At 37.3% G+C, this 21,294-nt stretch overlaps 2 protein-coding genes across 3 annotated transcripts in view; one reads left to right on the top strand and one right to left on the bottom strand.

The window, feature by feature from the left end:
* DOCK1 (dedicator of cytokinesis 1) overlaps positions 1-21,294 on the bottom strand; it is a 256,182-nt gene that overhangs the window by 122,885 nt on the left and 112,003 nt on the right. The window lies entirely within an intron of this gene.
* The window catches only part of INSYN2A (inhibitory synaptic factor 2A), a 38,871-nt gene that overhangs the window by 15,212 nt on the left and 2,365 nt on the right, over positions 1-21,294 (top strand). Inside the window, exons 2-3 of the mRNA XM_075215995.1 lie at positions 517-1,696; positions 16,613-16,684. Coding sequence (XP_075072096.1) covers positions 522-1,696; positions 16,613-16,684 — 1,247 coding nt within the window. The 5' untranslated portion in view covers positions 517-521. The remainder of the gene's footprint in view (positions 1-516; positions 1,697-16,612; positions 16,685-21,294) is intronic.

Below are 21,294 nucleotides of genomic sequence, written 5' to 3'. Positions count from 1 at the left end.
AAGATAACAAATCGGCTGCCTTCAGTGAATGTAAGAGATGGGACTACTTTAAAGGCAGAATCCATCAGGTTGGCATAAAAAAATGTGAGATTCAATCTTTGTCAGCCAATGAGTTCTTGAAGACCTCAGGTAAAGTACAGATTGGTGACAATTTTTAATGCAGAGGAATGTGTGTCAAACTTGTGATGGAAAGGAGAGGAAAAACAAATATGTAACATGGTGTTAAAGTAAAAATGGGGATGATCTGACCAAGTATAGGTTCTTACTTCACGGTCTTGTAGACAGTCATATCAATGTTCCCAAATAATGACTGATGTTTTATGCATGAGGTTTAAAACATTGCACTAACTTATATAAGAAGTGAGAGGTTACCAAGATATGGGTGAATGCCAAACTACAGCTAGAATCTTCTCCCGTTGTCCTTGACCAAAGTTTGAAGGCTTTAGCTACATCCTGACTTACCGCTGAATTATAAATTGTTGTATGATTCACAAATGACTTTGTGTTTACATGCAGGAACCATGGTGAGTAAGGAGGGGGACAAATGTGTGCTGACATCCTCGGAAAGCGAAGCGGAGCCAGCTGTTTCCTTAGCCTTAGAGATGAAATATGCATTGGACCCCAGCCGGCAAATCAAAAAACGGAATAAAGCCCTTCAAGTGAGGTTTAAAGATATTTGTGAAGCTCAAAACGAACAGAGGGATAAACAGCTTTGTACTGTGCCGCAAAGTGAGAAGAAAGATCCAAAATCTCTTTCTTACAAAGCGTATCGTAAGTACATGACAGTGCCTGCTCGGCGGTCTATACCCAACGTTACCAAGAGCACAGGGGTTCAGACTTCGCCAGACCTGAAAAAGCGTTACCAGACTTTTCCGCTGGACCGCAAAAAAGGGAACCTCTTAAAAAACGCTTCTGGTGCGGATACGTTGAAGGGTCAAAACAATGGATTTCTAATAGATGTGAAAGAATCAAAAGACCACAAAAGCTCAGGGGAGTCTAATCAATGCGGCAGGGTCAACGACCAAGTGGTTGCCGACTTAATGGTGCATTCTAGTGAAAACATGGACGTCATTACTTCTAGCAATTGTTCAGATGCATGTGGAAGCACTGATTTGCACAGCTGTACTAAAGAGTCCCCTTTTCTTCAAAACCCAGCAATATCCACTTCAGAACAGACCATCTGCCATCTGCATGAATCAGCGAAATACGACAAAAGGCCATTAGGGAATATGCAGCCCCACCACTTGGCACACGTCAAAGTGCTTTTGAAAGAAGAAGCCACCATACACTCACCTGCACTTAACCCAAACTTGAAAGACCCCGAAGACTTGAGTGACACGGAAAGGACAGTTTGCCCACTAGCAGATGAAGACGACAAAAGAACTACTCATGTTAACGGCCTGCAAGGCCAAGATGTAAATCCGAAAGCCTGTACGACGCAGCCCCAGACTCAGACGATGGAATGTAATGAGCAGGCCCTGCAGATAAATGTTTTACCCGTGGAAAAAAATCTGCCTTGTCAGACAGCAGCTGATTTGAGTGATGAATGCCAACAAATTGTGCCTCACACGGAAGTGATAGACTTAAAAGCACAGCTTCAGACCATGGAAAACCTGATCAGTTCTAGTCAGGAAACAATTAAAGTGCTTTTGGGTGTTATTCAGGAGCTGGAGAAGGGAGAAGCTCACAGAGAGGGGTAAGTGTTACAAATTACAAAAATCGCATCATAATTAGTGTGTGGGTAAATAATTGACAACATGTTATTATTAAAAAAACAACAACTTATTCTACAAAAACTTGAAAAAAATGTACATATATTGCTAGAGTTTATGGTGTCAGACAAGATGGCCAAGAAAAAGAACAAAGAAAAATAATACAGAAACGTTATCTCTCTAAAATATTATAGTCGTTTTTGCAGGGTGTACCATTTTTGCGCACTAATATAATTTAAGTTATTTGTTTTTTATAATCTCTAGAAACATATAGGAAATAACCCTGTTCCAAATAATCTGGTTTATGCAGAAAAGGGAAGTCTTTGAAACTGTAATACAAAAATTAGTTTATGATACAATGTAAAGGATGGTAAACTGTAATTAGCAGAGCTTACTAAGGAAAGTATAAAGTTGTTCTAAACATCAAATTTATTTTTTTGTCATGTTTGATAAATATGGTTTACTGTTTTTTGGGTATCTTATTACTGTGCTTATGACTGTGCCTTTTTTTGCACATATATAAAATTGGTGTTAATGAATAAACCTGAAAAACTCCAATTTGTATTTTTATTTTTAAACAGGCGAGAAGGGAGTATGTCAGGGAGCAGAGTCTCAAATACCCTACAGACCAATGTTTTTTTGTTTTGAGGGGGTTGCATGCAACGTAGGAAGATGCCAAACACTGCGGGTGCACTGACCGCCAATCAGATTGTTTTAACTGAAAATGTCAGGAAAGCTCTCATTTGGGAGGAGGCTTTTTATCGTTATATATAGATAAAATGGCTCTCTGCTGGAACATTTATTAAGGAATATATATACAGGTATATGGTCCTTATTAGTAGAATTCATAGGTCACTCTATGGTCAATATGGTGATATCAAGGGCATAGATTTTAAGGTCAATATGGTGATATAAAGCGGTGGTAGTCACCTTAACGATACTGTAAACACAGACAGTGTTTACATTTGGATTATTTAGGTTGCTGTAAAGACCGCGACATGTTAAAAACACTGACTTGCGTTTACACAGACTCAGCCCAGTTCAAATGTTAGGAGACCCCGACAATTTAAAATGACGTCACTTTGAACCACGACTTGAATATGTAAAGCGGCAATGGATCCGGTGTACGATCTTGGAATGCAAGTACTAGGATTAGGGTATTTACATTACATGATCGTGCACCGGGTCCGTTGCCACTTTAAATATTCAATTCGCGGTTCAAAATGACTTTGTGTAAACGTGAGGAGAGCCCGACAATTTAAAACAGACTCGGCTCGGTTCCGATGTGACTCAATGTTTTTAATATGTCGATGTCTTTACATTCGGATTATTTATTTAGGTCGCTGTAAACACTGTCGGTGTTTACAGCAGCGTTAACACGTACTACACCCATATGAAAAGCATAGATTTGTTCCCATTATAAAGGTCAAAATGGTGATAAGAAGAGCATAGATCCGTTCCCATTTTAAGGCCCAGAAGGCCTGGAAGAGAGTTTACCCACTAGGGGCTCTCAGATGATATATTTTCTTTGTTATTTATACAAATATTTTTCAAATGTTGGCATTGGGCAATTGTCATTAGCGGATTTCAACTCAAATTTTCATGTGTGTCAATTTTTATTTTTTATAGTGAGTCTTGTGGCTTCGCAGGTCTTATTCACTGTTTATAATATCAGTACATACAGTTTAGTTTACAAGAAATTATCATGGAACGTACCAAATAACCTATATTTAGGAATGGAGAGAGTTCTAAAATAGTTTCCCAAATATGCCTCCCTACCTACCTTGCACCACCAGCCAAAAATGTGGAAAAACAAGTGATACAGTAACTAACGTGTTATTCTTATGGGATATGATGTCTTATATTACTGAGATACTGGATAACAGACAATTGTTGTAGAGTGTTTCTTTCGGTCACATATTTCCAGAGGACTTAGCGCTCGTTTTATACAAGGATATTTCTGCTGATTGAACAAAGTATCTATTCCGTTAACATGGGTACACAGATCTATCATCCAATTATTGTGCAGATCACACGATAGACGACCATTTGGTCAGATATTGCATTGGTGTGTACATCCCTGCAATCATGTTTTATTGTACCAAAACGCATTGTATCGTTTGATTTTATAAACGGACTACAATTCTCTCAACGATGGAACGATGTTTGGCAAATGTGGAAGTGTGTACACACACCCGACCAGCAGTGTAGGCAGATATCTGTAGAGTGTAGAGAGTTCCAATCTTTTCAGCAGACGGTTATGAGAGATGAAGAGCACAGATCTGAAGGTAAATCCTGTAGGTTTGTACACATAAATCAGCATGATCATCGGGACTCAGTCGTTTGTAAAATCGTTACAGAAATCGCATCTGCAGTAATTTTCTGTAGTGTGTACCCAGCATTAGTCATGTTACCACATGACTAATGCTCCTACATTCATTTGCATATATATCAGTCCTAGTGAATTTATATCGGTTTTAGTGAACGGATATGATGAAAGGTCAAATACTAGTTCAGCTTACAACATGGCTGCCATTACGGTGTGTGGGCAATAGGTACACTTTAAGCATATGCTTTGCTTGTTTATCACTTCTTTTGTTCTGACCTACAAAACTTCTTATTATTTATCTTCTGTCAATTAAGTTGATCTACCGATAAAATTAAATAATAATCATAAAACATTGATGCAAAAGAAAAATTAGTTAAATTAATTACATCAATATACTACTAATTTATATAATAAAACCTGCTAATAATGACATTTTAACAGCACTGTAAATTTAAGGAAATATGTTAATTATACGGTGTGAATAATGTTGTTTGAAAACACTCGCACATATTTGAAAATGTCTCTTACTGAACATACATAAAAGCAGATAATCTAAGTTACTGAAAGTTGAAAACACTGCAGATATATTATAAGCCATCTCATTTGTATGGAATGGAAATTACAATTTCCAGTTCATATAATTATATATTCAATGTTCTTCAACAAAACTAGTAGCAAGTAATATTGATCATTACTTAGCTTGGCTCACTTCATTTACTCTTATCTTATAATTACGACCTTTGTATTTTGCAAGGCTGATTTGCATTATCTGACTTAATAGCTGAAGTGAAGTTTTCACCAGATGTCATCAATATTCCCATTCAATAGCTACTTTCTGAAATTCACATTAAAAAGTAGTAGAATTAAGGAACAATGTGTTTTGTCTTGAGAATACGACTTGCTTCGTTAACGAATACTCTCATATCTACATTACAATTGTGATAAAATAATGAGTGGCATAACCTCTTAGAATAAATAACTTAAAAATACTTTAGACTTTATTGTTTTTCTTTTGTATTTGTCAAATGGAGATGGTTAGAGATTGATATAAAATAATCTACGTATTATAGTAGTTTCGCTGAATGCGTTAGTCTGCTCACAAAACATCCAATCCATTAGATGTCCATTTTTTTTTCTCTCTATCTTGTAATCCCTTTATCTCCTAACAGAGAACAGTCCCGTCAGTCTTGTTCATGTGTGAAAATCCTGCTACAGTGCAATATGTTAAGAACATTTATCTAGTGGCAAACAATGGGTATGGCATCATTGGGGTTGGCATATGACATAATTGTGGCCAAGATTAAGGTCTGGATTACAGAAAATATCACAGAGTGCAAATAAACATGTTGACTACTTTCTAAATTTGCCCAAAGCCTGTACACATGTGATAACAAAGCTATGTATGTTAGGATGTAGGTCTAAAATTCTTATTTCATTTAAAAACAATTTTTATTTATACGCCGTCTTATTTCACACCTTAAATAATGATAATTAACCTCTCCCATGTACAACAAAACAAAATAATTGGTATATCTGCGCAGGCAAACTGGAAGCAGCCCTCTGTTCACACACACATAATCCACATATAATGTGCAGAAATAGAGAATTATAACAATAACAAGTGGTGACAGAGCTGGCGCTAACAGTTCTCCAAAAGTCAACCTTGCAAGTCAACCCACACTGGACCTTTGGGACTTTTTAGTGATCATTTGGCAAAATTATATGTTACATATTGCGCTATGATATGGTTCTTTTTTCTATGTTTCCTATATGATCTTAATCGTGATGAGGAATATCTGAAATTTGCAACCATTTGGATTGTCACAAAACTTCTGGAATTTGTGGAGGATTATTCAGGGAAAAAAAAAAAAAAAGAGGATATATAGAGACCTTGCAAGGTTGACTTTTGGAAAACTGTTAGCGCCAGCTCTGTCACCAATTGTTTATATGTAAATCAAGTTCATCATCATCATCATCACCATTTATTTATATAGCGCCACTTATTCCGCAGCGCTGTACAGAGAACTCATTCACATCAGTCCCTGCCCCATTGGAGCTTACAGTCTAAATTCCCTAACATAGACAGAGAGACAGAGAGACAGACAGAGAGACAGACAGAGAGACAGACAGAGAGACAGACAGAGAGACAGACAGACAGACAGACAGAGAGACAGACAGAGAGACAGACAGACAGACAGACAGAGAGACAGACAGAGAGACAGACAGACAGACAGAGAGACAGACAGACAGACAGACAGACAGACAGACAGACAGAGAGACAGAGAGACAGAGAGACAGAGAGATAGAGAGACAGAGAGACAGAGAGACAGACAGACAGACAGACAGAGAGACAGACAGAGAGACAGAGAGACAGACAGACAGAGAGACAGAGAGACAGAGAGACAGAGAGACAGAGAGACAGACAGACAGAGAGACAGACAGACAGAGAGACAGAGAGACAGACAGAGAGACAGACAGAGAGACAGACAGAGAGACAGACAGAGAGACAGACAGAGAGACAGAGAGACAGACAGACAGAGAGACAGACAGACAGAGAGACAGACAGACAGAGAGACAGACAGACAGAGAGACAGACAGACACACAGAGAGACAGACACACAGAGAGACAGACAGACAGACAGACAGAGAGACAGACAGACAGAGAGAGCTAGAGAGAGACTAGGGTCAATTTTTGATAGCAGCCAGTTAACCTACTAGTATGTTTTTGGAGTGTGGGAGGAAACCGGAGCACCCGGAGGAAACCCATGCAAACACGGGGAGAACATTCAAACTCCACACAGATAAGGCCATGGTCGGGAATTGAACTCATGACCCCAGCACTGTGGGGCAGAAGTGCTAACCACTTAGCCACCGTGCTGAGTTTAGGTTAGTACATTTTACAGCTTTGCCCAAATTTTGCTTTAATCTGGTAAAAATTGGATGGTCTTGCTGCCATTTAGAGGTGAAAATACAAACCATATCAAGACTTGCTCTCCTTTCATTTCACTCCAAAGATGCTTTACTAGGTGAAACAGACAATGGGGCATATTCAGTTAATTTTTCGGTGCGCGGCTGTACGTGTAAAGTCACAATACGTTAGTGCAACATCGCGGATTTCCTTTCACAACACTATGGGGTGCGCATGGAAATCTGCGATGTTGCGGTATCCGGGACTGAAAAGCTAATTGAATATGCCCCTTTGACTACTACATTTCTTCACCTTTATACCTGTGCCCAATAAAGTTGTTTAACATTCAAATAACAAATCCATAAACTATACGCTGAATATAGTAACACTGCTTATGATAGGCTGTCTAGCTCTGCCATATGTGCCGAGGGAGGTGATTTATGTTACCCTGTGGTTCTCCACTACCACGGAGTCTACAATTTCTGGCAAGTCCGGACTGGCATAACATCCTGGGACGTGTAGTTCCTCAAAAATCAGAGAGCCACAGGTGGCCTCTCTACAGTCTATAGCAGGCTGTATAAAAGTTAATGGCTATGGTCAGGGTGCAGACACAAGGAGACAGAAAGTAGCTGCAGCCACGTACATGCTGCAAAACCATTACATAGTAACACAGCTTCTTTGCAAATATATAATTTCTGTGCAATAAGAATACACCTATATTATTTGTTATATCAAGAGACACAAATGACTATTATTTCAAATAAAATCCTAAATGTTTGAAGACCTTTCAAAAAAAAATGTTGCAGTGTTTTATATATTTTCCTCTAACAGCAATAAAACTGATAAAGAGTGGGGCATCCAAACTCTTAACTTGGACACTGACTCACCAGGGTCTAACTACAACAAGCTCTAGCTCATAAAGAAGGCACATGGGGACTATCCTGCATCCATCTTCTTATTGTAGTCATAAATATCTTGCAGCTGAGAAACTGGCCATTCCTGCTTCTTCCAAAAGCTGCGGTAAAGATGTAGGTGGTGCTGTGACACTTCTCGGGCAAAAACAGTCGATTCTACTCAACTATACTCCAGCGCAACAGCGTCCATGAGTTGTACAACATTACACTAGATAAAAATTGGGTTATTATTAGGGGACATGCACACTTAATCTTTTGCCATCTGAAATGGCAAGACACCCAAACCATAAGCATTTGTAGCTAGGACGTGTCCTCTTTCCAGTAGGCAACATCCCTTTCCTGACATGCACCAAGAAAATCGATACCGTAAGGAAGTATACTATCATCATCATCATGTTATTTATATAGCGCCACTAATTCCGCAGCCCTGTACAGAGAACTCACTCACATCAGTCCCTGCCCCATTGGGGCTTACAGTCTAAATTCACACACACACACACACACACACACTAGGGTCAATTTTGATAGCAGCCAATAAACCTACTAGTATGTTTTTGGAGTGTGGGAGAAAACCGGAGCAAACACGGGGAGAACATACAAACTCCTCACAGATAAGGCCATGGTCGGGAATTGATCTCATGACCACAGTGCTGCGAGGCAGAAGTACTAACCACTAGGCCACTGTGCTGCCCACTATAACATTTGGTTGCACTTACAACCACTTGCAATTACATTTGTGATGATGGAATTAGTCTGTATGTATAGACGGTATAGCTGGAACCAGTCAATTGGGTACTTCTAATACATTACATTAATGTCATGTAATATAATTTTTAGTTCACATGCAAATATTATTACCAGGTTACACAAACAAAGACATTTAAGAATCACTGATTTAGCATTTGTTTTTGCCCTAGAGCTGCATTTTACAGTACATGTCTACACTCATTAAATACATTTTATACACTGCTGAAATGTAACTGAATAGTCTCAAACAAAAGGTATGAAGAGTGCCAGCCTATCTCGTCTGACCTTGACCCAATCATACTATTAACGGATGTCACAGCAAACAAATGCGGAGAGGCCCAAGATGGCAGAGCGAAGCTGCATCTCGCAGAGATGAATCCATCACTGTGAAATAAAAGCAGACTGTTTGCACTCGCTCTTTACCCAGAGTGCCCTTATCCAAACCTGCTGCTGTTCTCCTGTCAGCATCCCAGAACAAATGGCTCGTGCGGGAAGCCATTGTACATTGCAGTCACATAGGACTTTTATAGATTAATGTTGCCGTGGTAGTACGAGACTTCAAAATAAATTTAAAGGAAAAAAAAGGAGCATATTACTAAGAAGCAAATAACTGAGAGAACAAAATCACTGAAGTTGCAAACTAAAATGTAAATAATTCTATTCTAATAATTCTAAATTAGATTCTAAGCAAGTGTTCCTAAACTAAGATACCTCTAGTACAGATGCAACTACAGGAGTTGGTTCATCTCCTATAAACAAACAAAAGCATTTTAAACGTATTCTAAATTTTATTCTATTTTGGCTGGAAGATACTTTAGTACCTTAAACTGTGAGGTATTCTGGGCTGAAGAGGATGGTATATAATTGGGTTTCAGACAAGGAATGTGTCATATTATGATTATCTCACAAGCATCTGTATTCTTAAGATGCCTTTCACTGTCTTTGGAAAGATGGCACATTTAATGCTGGCCACAAACACTGTTCTATATGTGGCAATATTCAAAATTGGTCCAATGCCACAGCTATTGAGGTCTTAAAATTACCGCCACGACCGATAATCCCAACAGATTATTATCAGACAAAGGTCGGACGTGTGAGGTTGACTTCCGACCAGATGTGAAGAGGAGATAAACCGCTCGGATTAAGTGGAAGGATTGGACAGTCTTAATACTTTAGATCAGTAAATCCCAAACTTTTTCAGTTCAAGGCACCCTTAGGGTCTCCATAATTTTTTCAAGGCGCCCAAGCCAATATAATTACCAAGTAGTCCCCCATCTTGCCCTGGCCTAGACACCCCTGTGAGATCGCCGAGGCACCCCTGGGAGCCTAGGCACACAGTTTGGGAACCACTGCTTTAGATGTCAAACGTTCAATTAATAGGGCAGCTACAGAAGAATGTAAGTGCTACAAGTTAGGGGAGAAATCAATTAGCCGTAATGGTCCTTACTACAAGGTGTGAGGAAAAATCTGCAGAGATTTGTGTAACGGTAAAAATGTGCAGCCGCGATCTACTGAGGAACATAGCGGCTAATTAAATTCTCTCCCCCTTAAAGTCAGAAATATGGATAATGTTTACTATAGCTTGTAGGTCAAATATAATAATCCATAACCATGTTAGGATTTGCAGCAGGCATGAGTGTTTAGAAATGGGATTAGAGGGCTAAATGGGATTTGAACTGGAACTTCTTGGGGATTTGAACTGGAACTGAGGGTTTAAAAAAGTGGAGATGTTGCCTATAGCAACCAATCAGATTCTAATTCTCAGTTATTTAGTAGATTCTACAAAATGATAGAATCTGATTAGTTGCTATAAGCAACATCTCCACTTTTTCAAACCCGCAGTTTAGTAAATATACCCGTGTGTCATAATGAAAGTGCAAGTCAGTATTTGGCATCAATATATCTCAAACGTATTTGTCAAAAGTTGTGTATTACATAGCTGAGTAATATACCTGAAATAACTAAAGGGTTTATAATTAACTAAGTATATCAGTCATGTTCTCTAAGTCTTCTGCTGTAGGTTGGTCTAATGCAGTTTGACTTTTCAGGAGAGTTGCTTCGCTAACTAAACAGAGTGATTGATAAACATACATAGCTCATATGATTGGAATGATATTTCAATGTTAGGGTTCAGTCATCCCTTCAAACATTATTCAAAATTTTGCTTCATTTATTTCTGAAATAAATCATGCAGTAAGGGGACTCTGGGACGGTCTTAATCACCTATGGTACTTTTGAACATTACAATATTTTTACTGCACTGGCTGAGGCTCAGAGAATGGACAATAAAGACCTTTTGTATAACAAAAAAAAAAATGTTAGGCGTCTCTCCAGAAAACACTAAGGGCCCTCCTAAAGGCACGTTTTATACCCCTTTATCTCTACAAAATAATGTGTCCAACAAAAATAAATATCAGTTGTGCAGGTGGGTGCAAAATGACCCCAACATCTAGGATACACACAGTAAGGAACACCTGCACTATCAAAACCAAGAGTTTGCACACACATCTCATCCTTAAATCCCTAAGCTGAACTGTCATCATGGGTATCTGTATGTAAAAGGTGTTTTATATCACAGCACTTATAACCTTTCAAAAATAATCCTTAAATTGTGTGAATTCCAACCTGCTAATAATGAATACACCCTCTTATGGCATGATAATAATCCAGCCTGAAGGGAAGCGGAGGTAACGTTTTGCTGTAGAAAGTAGACACTTGAGATTAGTTCAAATAGTTCTCAGATATTTCCTCTTTTCTTCAGTATTTTAAACAACGCTCAAAATAATTATATCTGTCTCACCTGGCGTTTGATAAACCTTGAACAACATAATGTTACCTACAGGAATAGATACTAACACATCAGTAACCGTCCCGATTGCTTTTGATTACAAACCAACTGCAGTGACCGGCTGTATCTACCGAAGTATAATTGTAGATTGTACAGCATTGAGTGGTACTGAAAGGAACACATGAAGGGAAATCACACAAGGGAAACTAAATAAATAAGTCAATATTTAACACAATAAGTTGAAGTCCCAGAAAGGGTTAAGATGTCTGAAAAGCACAATATTCAGATTCCAGGAAATCCATTAGACTGACAGCTGCAAACAAAGCTGCATTGTATAGAACACCAAACAAGGCCGTACAGCCAGTGGCAAAGCCAGTAACACACCAGACTGTCAACAACCAAGGTCTCACTTGTGGCTGAGACTATGAATGAGATTAAAGTCCAAGGTCAAAGACTGACAAAATTCAAGACAAACCTCTGAGTAACCGAGAGGCAGCCTCTAGTGTAAGAGAATGATTTTTAGTCTCCTCCGGTCAACAGCATCTGACAGACAACAGAGACTCTCAGAGCAATACTGGCAATGACTGAAGCTTCTCTGAGCATTAAGGATTACTGTAAAAATAGATATTTAACCCTGCTGAGATGACATTGTGACTACTTAATGTGACATGTTGGAACAATATGTTGTTTTTTTTGCCCTGAATATCTACCCTTGAAAGTGTTCTTTATAGGTAGATAATCCCTTCTCTGAGACAACAGTGGTAGAGGAGAAAGGATGTTAGATGGGGTTAGATAAGTAAATAGGGGAGGAGTAGAAGTACGGGACATGGGGAGTTGTGGAAGTACGGGACATGGGGAGTTGTGGAAGTACGGGACATGGGGAGTTGTGGAAGTACGGGACATGGGGAGTTGTGGAAGTACGGGACATGGGGAGTTGTGGAAGTACGGGACATGGGGAGTTGTGGAAGTACGGGACATGGGGAGTTGTGGAAGTACGGGACATGGAATAGAGAAGGAGAGAGATAAGTATAATACATGGGGGTACAAAAGTAAATGGGGAAAGACATGTAGGATGTAGAGCTATAGATAAGAGAGGCGGGAGATATATAGTTACACAGTTATTAAGCTGGATGACCATTAGTTCTCTGTAACAAACAAGGAAGACGTGAAAGCCGTGCAAGAATTATGGTGAGAAGAGAGTGAAAGTGTTCCGTTACAAGCTGTGTACTTGATGTGTCCTTGTTCCTTTCAATATATATGTATACATATGTGTATAGAACAAAGACTCAATCTCTCTGCTTATCCTACAACATCTGTAATATTATCATCCTGCGGCATACTCTGCCCTGTTCTCACTTTGAAGAAAGAGCACAGCTCCTAAGGCATTTTAGTATAAAAAAATATATAAAAAGCCCTTTAGAAGTGGAACTGGCATCTACTTCAAGAATACAAGATTACGTACAAGAGTATGAATGGGGAATTTCAGATGTACGTTGTGGGTCATTTAGCACCGACCCTTTCTCGTGGGTTCCTCAAAGCAATTACACTACTCTCTGATGCCAATAGGCTGCAGCGAGAGATCTGCATAATTATTACAGGGTACAAAGGGTGAGCAAATTAAACAAAAATGTCAGAGGAGATCAACAGGATTGTAGCCTCAGAAGAAGAAGATTGAAAAAGCCTTGCAAAAGAAAAGATGATTATAAACAAGCAGAGTTATGTTTGTTTATCATAATTGTATCATGGTAATTGTTATACAAGCCATATGTACAATGAGACTAAGCATTATTAATTAACAAGTAATTGAATAAGGCGATCTTCATATGGCTAGAGGTGCATTACTTTCTATTTTTTCCCACCACACAACACTTTCAAAGGGAGTGGGAGTAATATATTTCTTTAATACACAGAATTGATGGAAAAAATACAACCAAAAATATAACAACACTTTACAGTTTTCCTAAAAAACAAAGCAAAGAAACATATTTTCCAGAGGACAGCAGAAATCGAAGCAAAGTAAAGCACACGAGCCAGCACAGTGTTCATAATAGAAGTTCACCTCGGGGGCCATGTCAATTTAATGTTACGTTGACATAGAATCCGAAGGGGCTCAAGGGATTAAAGAGACGCTTTTAAAAGGAAAGGCAAAAAGAGGTGAAGGGTTAGAAGGGGTGATAAGGATGTGCATAAATAAGTGGCAGCAGATATATCACATGTATGGCAACAAGTACTATGAGAAGGGGGTTGAAAAGTGTGAGAGTCTTTATGGGTAGATATAAATGGAGAACAAATAAATGAAAAAAAACTAGTAAAGTACTTATTGGGGTTTTCTACAAGCCACCCAATTCTACTGAAGTTCAAATATCATTACCTTGAAAAGGGCAGCAAAGAAACGGGATGCTCCGTGGATGATTTTAAATATCCAAGTGTCAATTGGGGCAAATAAACTTGTGTGTTTACAAGAGAATTAATGTCACAGGTCAAGTAAACTCAAACACTCTGACAAACACAGTGAATACCATGTAGGGAAATGCCTAGCAATTATAAGTGTAGAGCAGTTGTATTCCCTCTGAAATATGACAATACTGTGACAAATTATGTTTAAATAACTATAAACATGGTGTATTGAATGAATCCTTTATTAATCACACTCAGAATTGTAGTCTAACCTTATAGATACACAGAGGCATTCTAGGTATAGGGTTATCTGAAACAAAAGAACCTTATTTTGTCGAAGAGATACTAACAAGATGGTAAACGAACAACAAGAAGTAACAACTATATACAAATAAAGCAAAGAGGTCCCTTGTTGTTTAAACACAACATTTTAATTACCAAGCACTTTTCTTTCCATTTCACACATCTTCATTTCCTTTGTTGTCATATATTTCGCCGAACACAAATGGATATCGGAGGAATGTAGCAATATATATTTTTTTAAGGAGAATCCATAAAGGATTGTGATTTTAACATGAATTAGTAACAATTGGTGAAATATAGTGTGCCCCCATTATAATAGGACTCTTTTTCTTCTTTAAGACTACAGAACTGAATCATTAAGGAGAGCAAAAGCATAAAAAAAAAAAAAAAAGTAACTTTGCACCTGGGCAAATCCACGTTGCATTTGAGGGGGAGGAAAATTTTAAATATGGGGACAGATTTTATAGTTAGGATAGGGCATGTCCTAACTCACTTTAAATTTCAGTTTAAAGATAAAGCTATCAAGTATTTGTGTGCTAGATGAAAAAACAGCCAGTATTTAACTTATGTACAAAATAATAAACTAATTTGCACCCCTTGCATTGTAACATGGTTTGTCCCGTAGAATATTTACTCTTTTTTTGCTTTACTTTCCTTAATGACTCAGGCCCTACATGTTTGCCATTTCTCTTGCGGTAGTACCTCTACTCTGATCATTAATAAATAATGACAGAATTCTTAGAAGGATAGTAAACCATACTACGGAGCAGTTTCAAAATATAAGTTCATAAACCCAATGGTAATTCTTTTCGGATGTTCACCGTCCAACTTTCACAAAAGATGTTTGCAAGAGAAGTCCGACAGTGTTCCCTATCGAACAGGTCTTTTATCTAACACGTGAGGGGGCGTTAATAGAATAGTGTTCACACACTATCACTTGCATTTCAATAAAACATTTTGTAAAAACTATGAATTTAAGAAGGGCAAAAAACCTCAGAAAAGTACTGAAACTTTTAGACTGGGAAAGTATCCCATCATAAATGAAGGCAAATGGGATACTGTAAAATATTTTAAATAATCCTAAAAACTAATGCAAGTACATACTGTTTAGCAACAACACTTCTAGGAATATAAGGCACACAAAATGGGAAGCACTGAAATTGTTAAAACTATAAAAACTAATTCTGATAATAAAAGGAATGTAAAAAGGAACATAAAAAGTTAATCAGATTTGCAAAGACTGAAGCTGAAAATATATTGCAACATATAGCAAGTACATACATAACAAGAAAGAAACAACTTTTTTATTGGGCCACTAAGTATTAAAAACAAGGCAAAATAATTTTACAATATAAAGAGATGATCTTTTAAATATGTTTTTTTTCCCCTCTATATTCGCAAAAGAAGGAAAAGTATTAGACCACTATTTTATTTATTAAACGTCATAATTGGGTCAGTATTACAAGTTTGGCAGAAATCAGATACTGTACTAGCTTTTAAAGATGGAATACAATCAGAACCAGGAAATTATAGGCCTGAGAGTTTGACTTCTTTTGTAGGTAAGTTATTTGAAGGGATTATGAGTGATGGGATTTTGAAATATATTATAGAAATGAGTTTGATATCACATGGCATCATGAAGGACCAGTCATGCCTAACAAATATGACTAGTGTTTATGAGGAGATCAATATCAAATTGGTTGTTGGTAATGTAATTGATGTGATATTTGGATTTTGTAAAAGACTGATACTGTTCTACTGGTCTAATACAAGCAATGTCAGCTGTAGGTCCAGGGGAAACATCCGTACACAGATATAGAACTGGTTGAGGATAGAAAACCAAGATTAGTTGTAAATAGAACATTCAGACTCGGCTAAAGTAAAATGATTGTGTACCACACAGATCAGTATTGGCCCTGTCCTTTTTAATCATTTTATATTAAATTGTAGATGGCCTAGAATGTAAGGTGTCCGTCCATATTTGCTGATGACACCAAGCTATTTAAGGTTATTAATAGAGAGCTATATAGATAACTACTAAATATGTTTCATTTTTTATCTTGCCAAGCTGGATCATGACGCAGAGGATGAAACATATAGATAAATGCTGAGGTATTAGAATTACGCAGTGTATACATACAATAGAGCATAAAAAACAGGGATATACAAGGTAGATAAATTAAGTGTAGATTTAGCTCTGATTAGTAGAGTACAGTATAGGGGGATTGCGTCAGTGAATTTATCAGATTGACATTTTTGGGGTCAGGTAGGAATGGTTTCCTCCCCCTGTGATGATAAATTGGCAACAGTCACTCTAGTCATTGTTTTTATTCTGGATCAACACAATTCACATTTATAAAAGTTTGAACTCTATAGACCAGCGTCTTTTTGGAACCTTATAATTTAAGTATATAACTGCTATCTTTACTGATGTGTTGTTGTCCAGGGAACGTATGCGATGAATAGAAGCTTGTCATGACTTTCATGCATATAATTATTTTTAAATTATTTTAGACTTTCATATCGGACTGGCCAAGATACAGCAAATTGCGACACGTGCAGGAACAGTGCATGTATTATCTACAGGTAAGTTAATAACCTTTATTTTTTTTTACAATATCTCAATGTTTTTATTGATATATACTGCCGATACATTTACAATATTATATACACAGCAGTTGTTAGTAAAATTATCTTCAATGTTTATTAGCAGAGCACTGAAATTTAACATTGACGCAGTAATTGTGGACACATTTTGACATGGAAAGAATACTAACTAGGACAAGCAATGGGAAAACCTTAAATCATCATGTTTAGTGTTCAATATCAACCTGATCTTTTAGTGTAAATTTGCTAAAAAGTAAGTACAGCAGAGCATTTATTCTTCCTGAAATACACATTCTACAACCTATAGTGGAGTGAAAAAGTCTTTGCCCCCTGCATGAATTCTTCTATTTTTGCATATTTGTCACACTTGGTTGTTTCAGATCTTCAAACAAAATAGAATATAAGACAAATACAACCTGAGTAAACACAAAATACAGTTTTTAAATGGTCATTTCATTTATTGAGCGAATAACGTTATCCAACACCAACTAGTCCTGTGTGAAATAGTAATTACCCTCTTACTCATTCAAAAAAAAAACCCAAATTGAATTGATAATTGGGTTCAATTAGACTAGACAGAATCAGGCTCGATAACTGCCAATCCTGTTGAATCTAAATATCACTTAAATATAAAATTTCCAGCAATGGGAAGTAGGTCTCAAGAAGCAGCACAGTATGCAAATTCCAAAAGAGAGGAGAAAGAATGTTAATGAAATATATCAGTTTGCAAATAGTTACAAAGTAATTTCTAAGGCTCTGGGACTCCAGCGAACCACAGTGAGAGCCATTATCTTCAAATGGAGAAAACTTGAAACAGTGGTGAATCTTCCCAGGAGTGTCCGGTCTACCAAAAAGTGACGGCTTATCCTGGAAGTCACATAAAAACCCAGACAAACATCTAAGGAATTGCAGGTGTCGCTAGCCTCAGTTAATGTCAGCGTTCATGATTCCTCCAGAGGAAAGAAACTGGGCAAAAATGATATCCATAGGAGAGTTGCAAGACGAAAACCACTGCCAGCCAAGAGGAACATAAAGGCTCATCTCACATTTGCCAAAAAACACATGGATGACCACCAAGCCTTTGGGGCTAATGTTCTGTGGACTGAAGAGTCAAAAATTGAACTTTTTGGAAGACATGGGTCCCCTTACAACTGGTGTCAAGCTAACACAACACACCACACTAAGAACATCATGCCAACCAACATAGTGGTGGCATTGTAATGGTGTGGGCTGATTTCTGCTTCAGGACTTGGGTGACTTGCCATAATTGACAGAATCATGAATTCTGCTCTCTACCAGAAAATTCTGAGGGAGAATTTCCAGTCATCAGTCCGTGATCTGAAGCTGAGGCGCAATTGGATTATGCAGCAAGACAACGATCCAAAGCACAAGAGCAAGTTCACCTCTGAATGGCTCAAAAGAAACAAAATAAAAATTTTGGAGTGGCCTAGTCAAAGTCCTGGCTCCAATTAATATGCTGTGGCAGGACCTGGAACGGGCAGCTCATGCTCGTAAACTCGGCAGTGTGGCTGATTTAAAGCAATCCTGCAAAGAAGAGTAGGCCAAAATTCATCCACAGGGATGTGAAAGACTGATCTCCAGTTATTAGAAGCATTTGGTTTGGCACAACTAGTTATTAAGATTTGGAGATTAAGATTTGGGGGGCAGTTAATTTTTCACATGGGTGATGTAAGTGTTGGATAACTATTTTCCTTCAATAAATGAAATGACCACTTAAAAGTTGTATTTTGTGTTTACTCAGTTTGTCTTGTTCTTATATTCAATGTTGTTTGAAGATCTAACACAATTCAGTGTGACAAATATGCAAAAATAGAAGAAATCAGGAAGCGATGAAAAACTTTGACATCAGCTGTAAAAAAAAGGGCTTTCCAGCTAGCTATACATAGCATTTTTTTTTTTAGATGTAAACACTTGTCTTACGATGTATTAATTTCAATAATTTCAGTTCATATTGCAAGTAAGTCAAACAAATATACTTTACAACAACTTTGCTTTATCTGATCCCATACTGAATCCTAATTTATTTACCACGTTACTCATTATAGATTCTTCTATTGTAAAATGCTTTAATACATAAGCAGGGTAGACAAAGTTCTAGTTTACCACATAGTAAGAAGTGGTGTTAATTAGTTTTATGGAAATAATTGAAATCTTAAATCAGTAATATTTAACCATTTCTAAAATAACACATCAGTGGTCAGAGCCTAAATTATGACATAGGGAATGTTTCATCAGAAGTTATCATGAGGAATCAACTGAACGTAGGAAGGGAAGTATTTTGTGCACAAATATCAATGTACTGCTAGTTACTGTACTACCCCATTGACACTTGTCGTTTTCAATAAAACAAATGGATAAACAATTGTATGGACTCCTAGAGAGCCCAAATAAATGACTGCCTCCTACCATCATTTGGTTAATTTGTACTCTCTATACTGTAAACACTCTAAATTTACCATTTAAAAACGTGAGTGGTTCTAGATGAGAACCAAGTTCTTGGTGACACGATGGGAAACTAGGTAGTATCAAACGGGCATAGCAGTTAAAGCTATGCAGAAATACAGCAAGATATTTCCTAGCATTGAAAATTAAGCGTTAAAATATTATTGCAAAAAAACATCATGTCATCGCTTATTTCCTTTCGTCAAGGATCATTCTGAGACATATACATAAGGATTCCAGATGAGCGTACTCCGAGATTTAAATAGGTTTCACTGCCAACCAGGAAAATACCCATCTGTTATGTAACAGCTGAATAAAGGCAAATACTTTAACATATTTATGGCACCGTCTCACTTAAAATATTGAATCTGTTTTTAGATCAGAGCTGCTATTTGTTATAATGTGCAAGAAACAAAATTAGATATATGCAGAATTTAGAGCAATAATTACATAACTGTGGTGAGGAATCCAGGGAATCACTGATTGTCACATACAGAATGCAGGTTGTGTTTTCCTTTCTCTGGATAAACATATTGAAATTAAATAAATTGACTCAATGCTTCTGTCCCGGTATAAACGCATATCACGTTGCTCTAACAATCATAAGGATTCAAATAAAATAAACAACTAAATGATCGATGATACTACTATATAAAACAAATCCAAGTGCACTTTTCTCTCATTTACCTTACAAACTAATGCTATGAGATTTATTTCTGCAAAGTAAAAATAAAGTTCTGTGTATACCACATATTACCCAACAGTCAGAACATGCACATATAGCCTAACACTATTGAGAAGAACAGCGCCTCTAATTGTACTAATAGATTTGTTTTAGTGTGGAGCGCTCGGCAAAATTGAAAATAAATCATTCAGAACAGTATATGCTATTCAAATATTGGTTCCCCCACCATCTACCCAGTAACACCCCTGAAATTTAGCATGTTGTATATGTAGATGGTTTAATTGCGATTTCAGGTGCAGAGTTGCATTGTCTATTTTTATGTGCTCTAGATGTGGATAGTTACAATGTTTCTTCACATGATCAGATCTGTAAATTATTGAATCCGTTAGGTATAGACATTTTGGATGTTAGAAGTTGTAGGACGCCAGCAAATGTGAAATCAACAGGGCAAAAAGCTATTTGCTCTTTTGCACTAAAATCTGCTGATGTCTGGCATATAAGGTAGTTGGTGGGGGCTATCTACACATGATGTCCAATACCTCCTCCCTAACAATTAGAAGGCTCTTGGTTTTCAGCATACCCCAACAGTGTAAGACTCTTCTAGAGAGTAGGGAGAGAGTAGGGATAACAATGCTTTTGTCATAGAAGCTTGGGCGTTCCTTCAGATCATACCACCTTACTTCTGTGACATCATGGCCTTTATTAGCATACTCAAATACTCAAAATTGTGTGTGTTTTCTTCATATGTATGTTTTGGTCACACAAGGCCCTTAATTTGATTCTTAACTTTATTCCTTTGCTTCTTCAATTATTAGTATATTTACGATGATCGTGTTTTTACAGATTTTGGAGTTTGCCGCATTCCTAATGGGGGTGGTGTTATTGGTAGGGTACCCTTGGTAGGGATATGTACAGTATATGTTCAAAATAGAAGTTATGGTTCTAATACATATATTTCTTAAGGAATAAAAATGATCCCTAAAAAGATGGATATGGTCTTTAATAGCCAATTATCCTCCAAAATGATGTCTTATAAAATATCAAATATTACACAGAAGTTTTGTTCCACCTTCACAATTAGGTATTGAGGGTAAACATAATTGTGCCACGTAAACACACATCAACATTGTTCAGGTACGTATAAAACATCTGACATATCAAGAGAGTTAAATATACCACCAATATATATTTTGGTTAACTTGTATCCATTTCTTCTTTCTCCTTAATGGATATGTCCTCTTAAATGTCACTGATAGACTAATGATATGGAGCAGAAGCTTTCAGCAGGAATTCCAAATGCTCATTTAACAAATATTCAGACAAAGAGACTGTGTGTTGCAAATACAGGTCACCTTTTAAAAGACAACTATATTACAGATTTTTGTCATAAATATTATCTGCAATTTTCTACAAGATGAAGCAAAATGTTTGACTAAAACCT

The sequence above is a fragment of the Mixophyes fleayi genome, chromosome 6 (genome assembly GCF_038048845.1).
Source record: "Mixophyes fleayi isolate aMixFle1 chromosome 6, aMixFle1.hap1, whole genome shotgun sequence".
Taxonomy (NCBI): domain Eukaryota; kingdom Metazoa; phylum Chordata; class Amphibia; order Anura; family Limnodynastidae; genus Mixophyes; species Mixophyes fleayi.
This window is presented reverse-complemented; position numbering and strand designations above follow the sequence as displayed.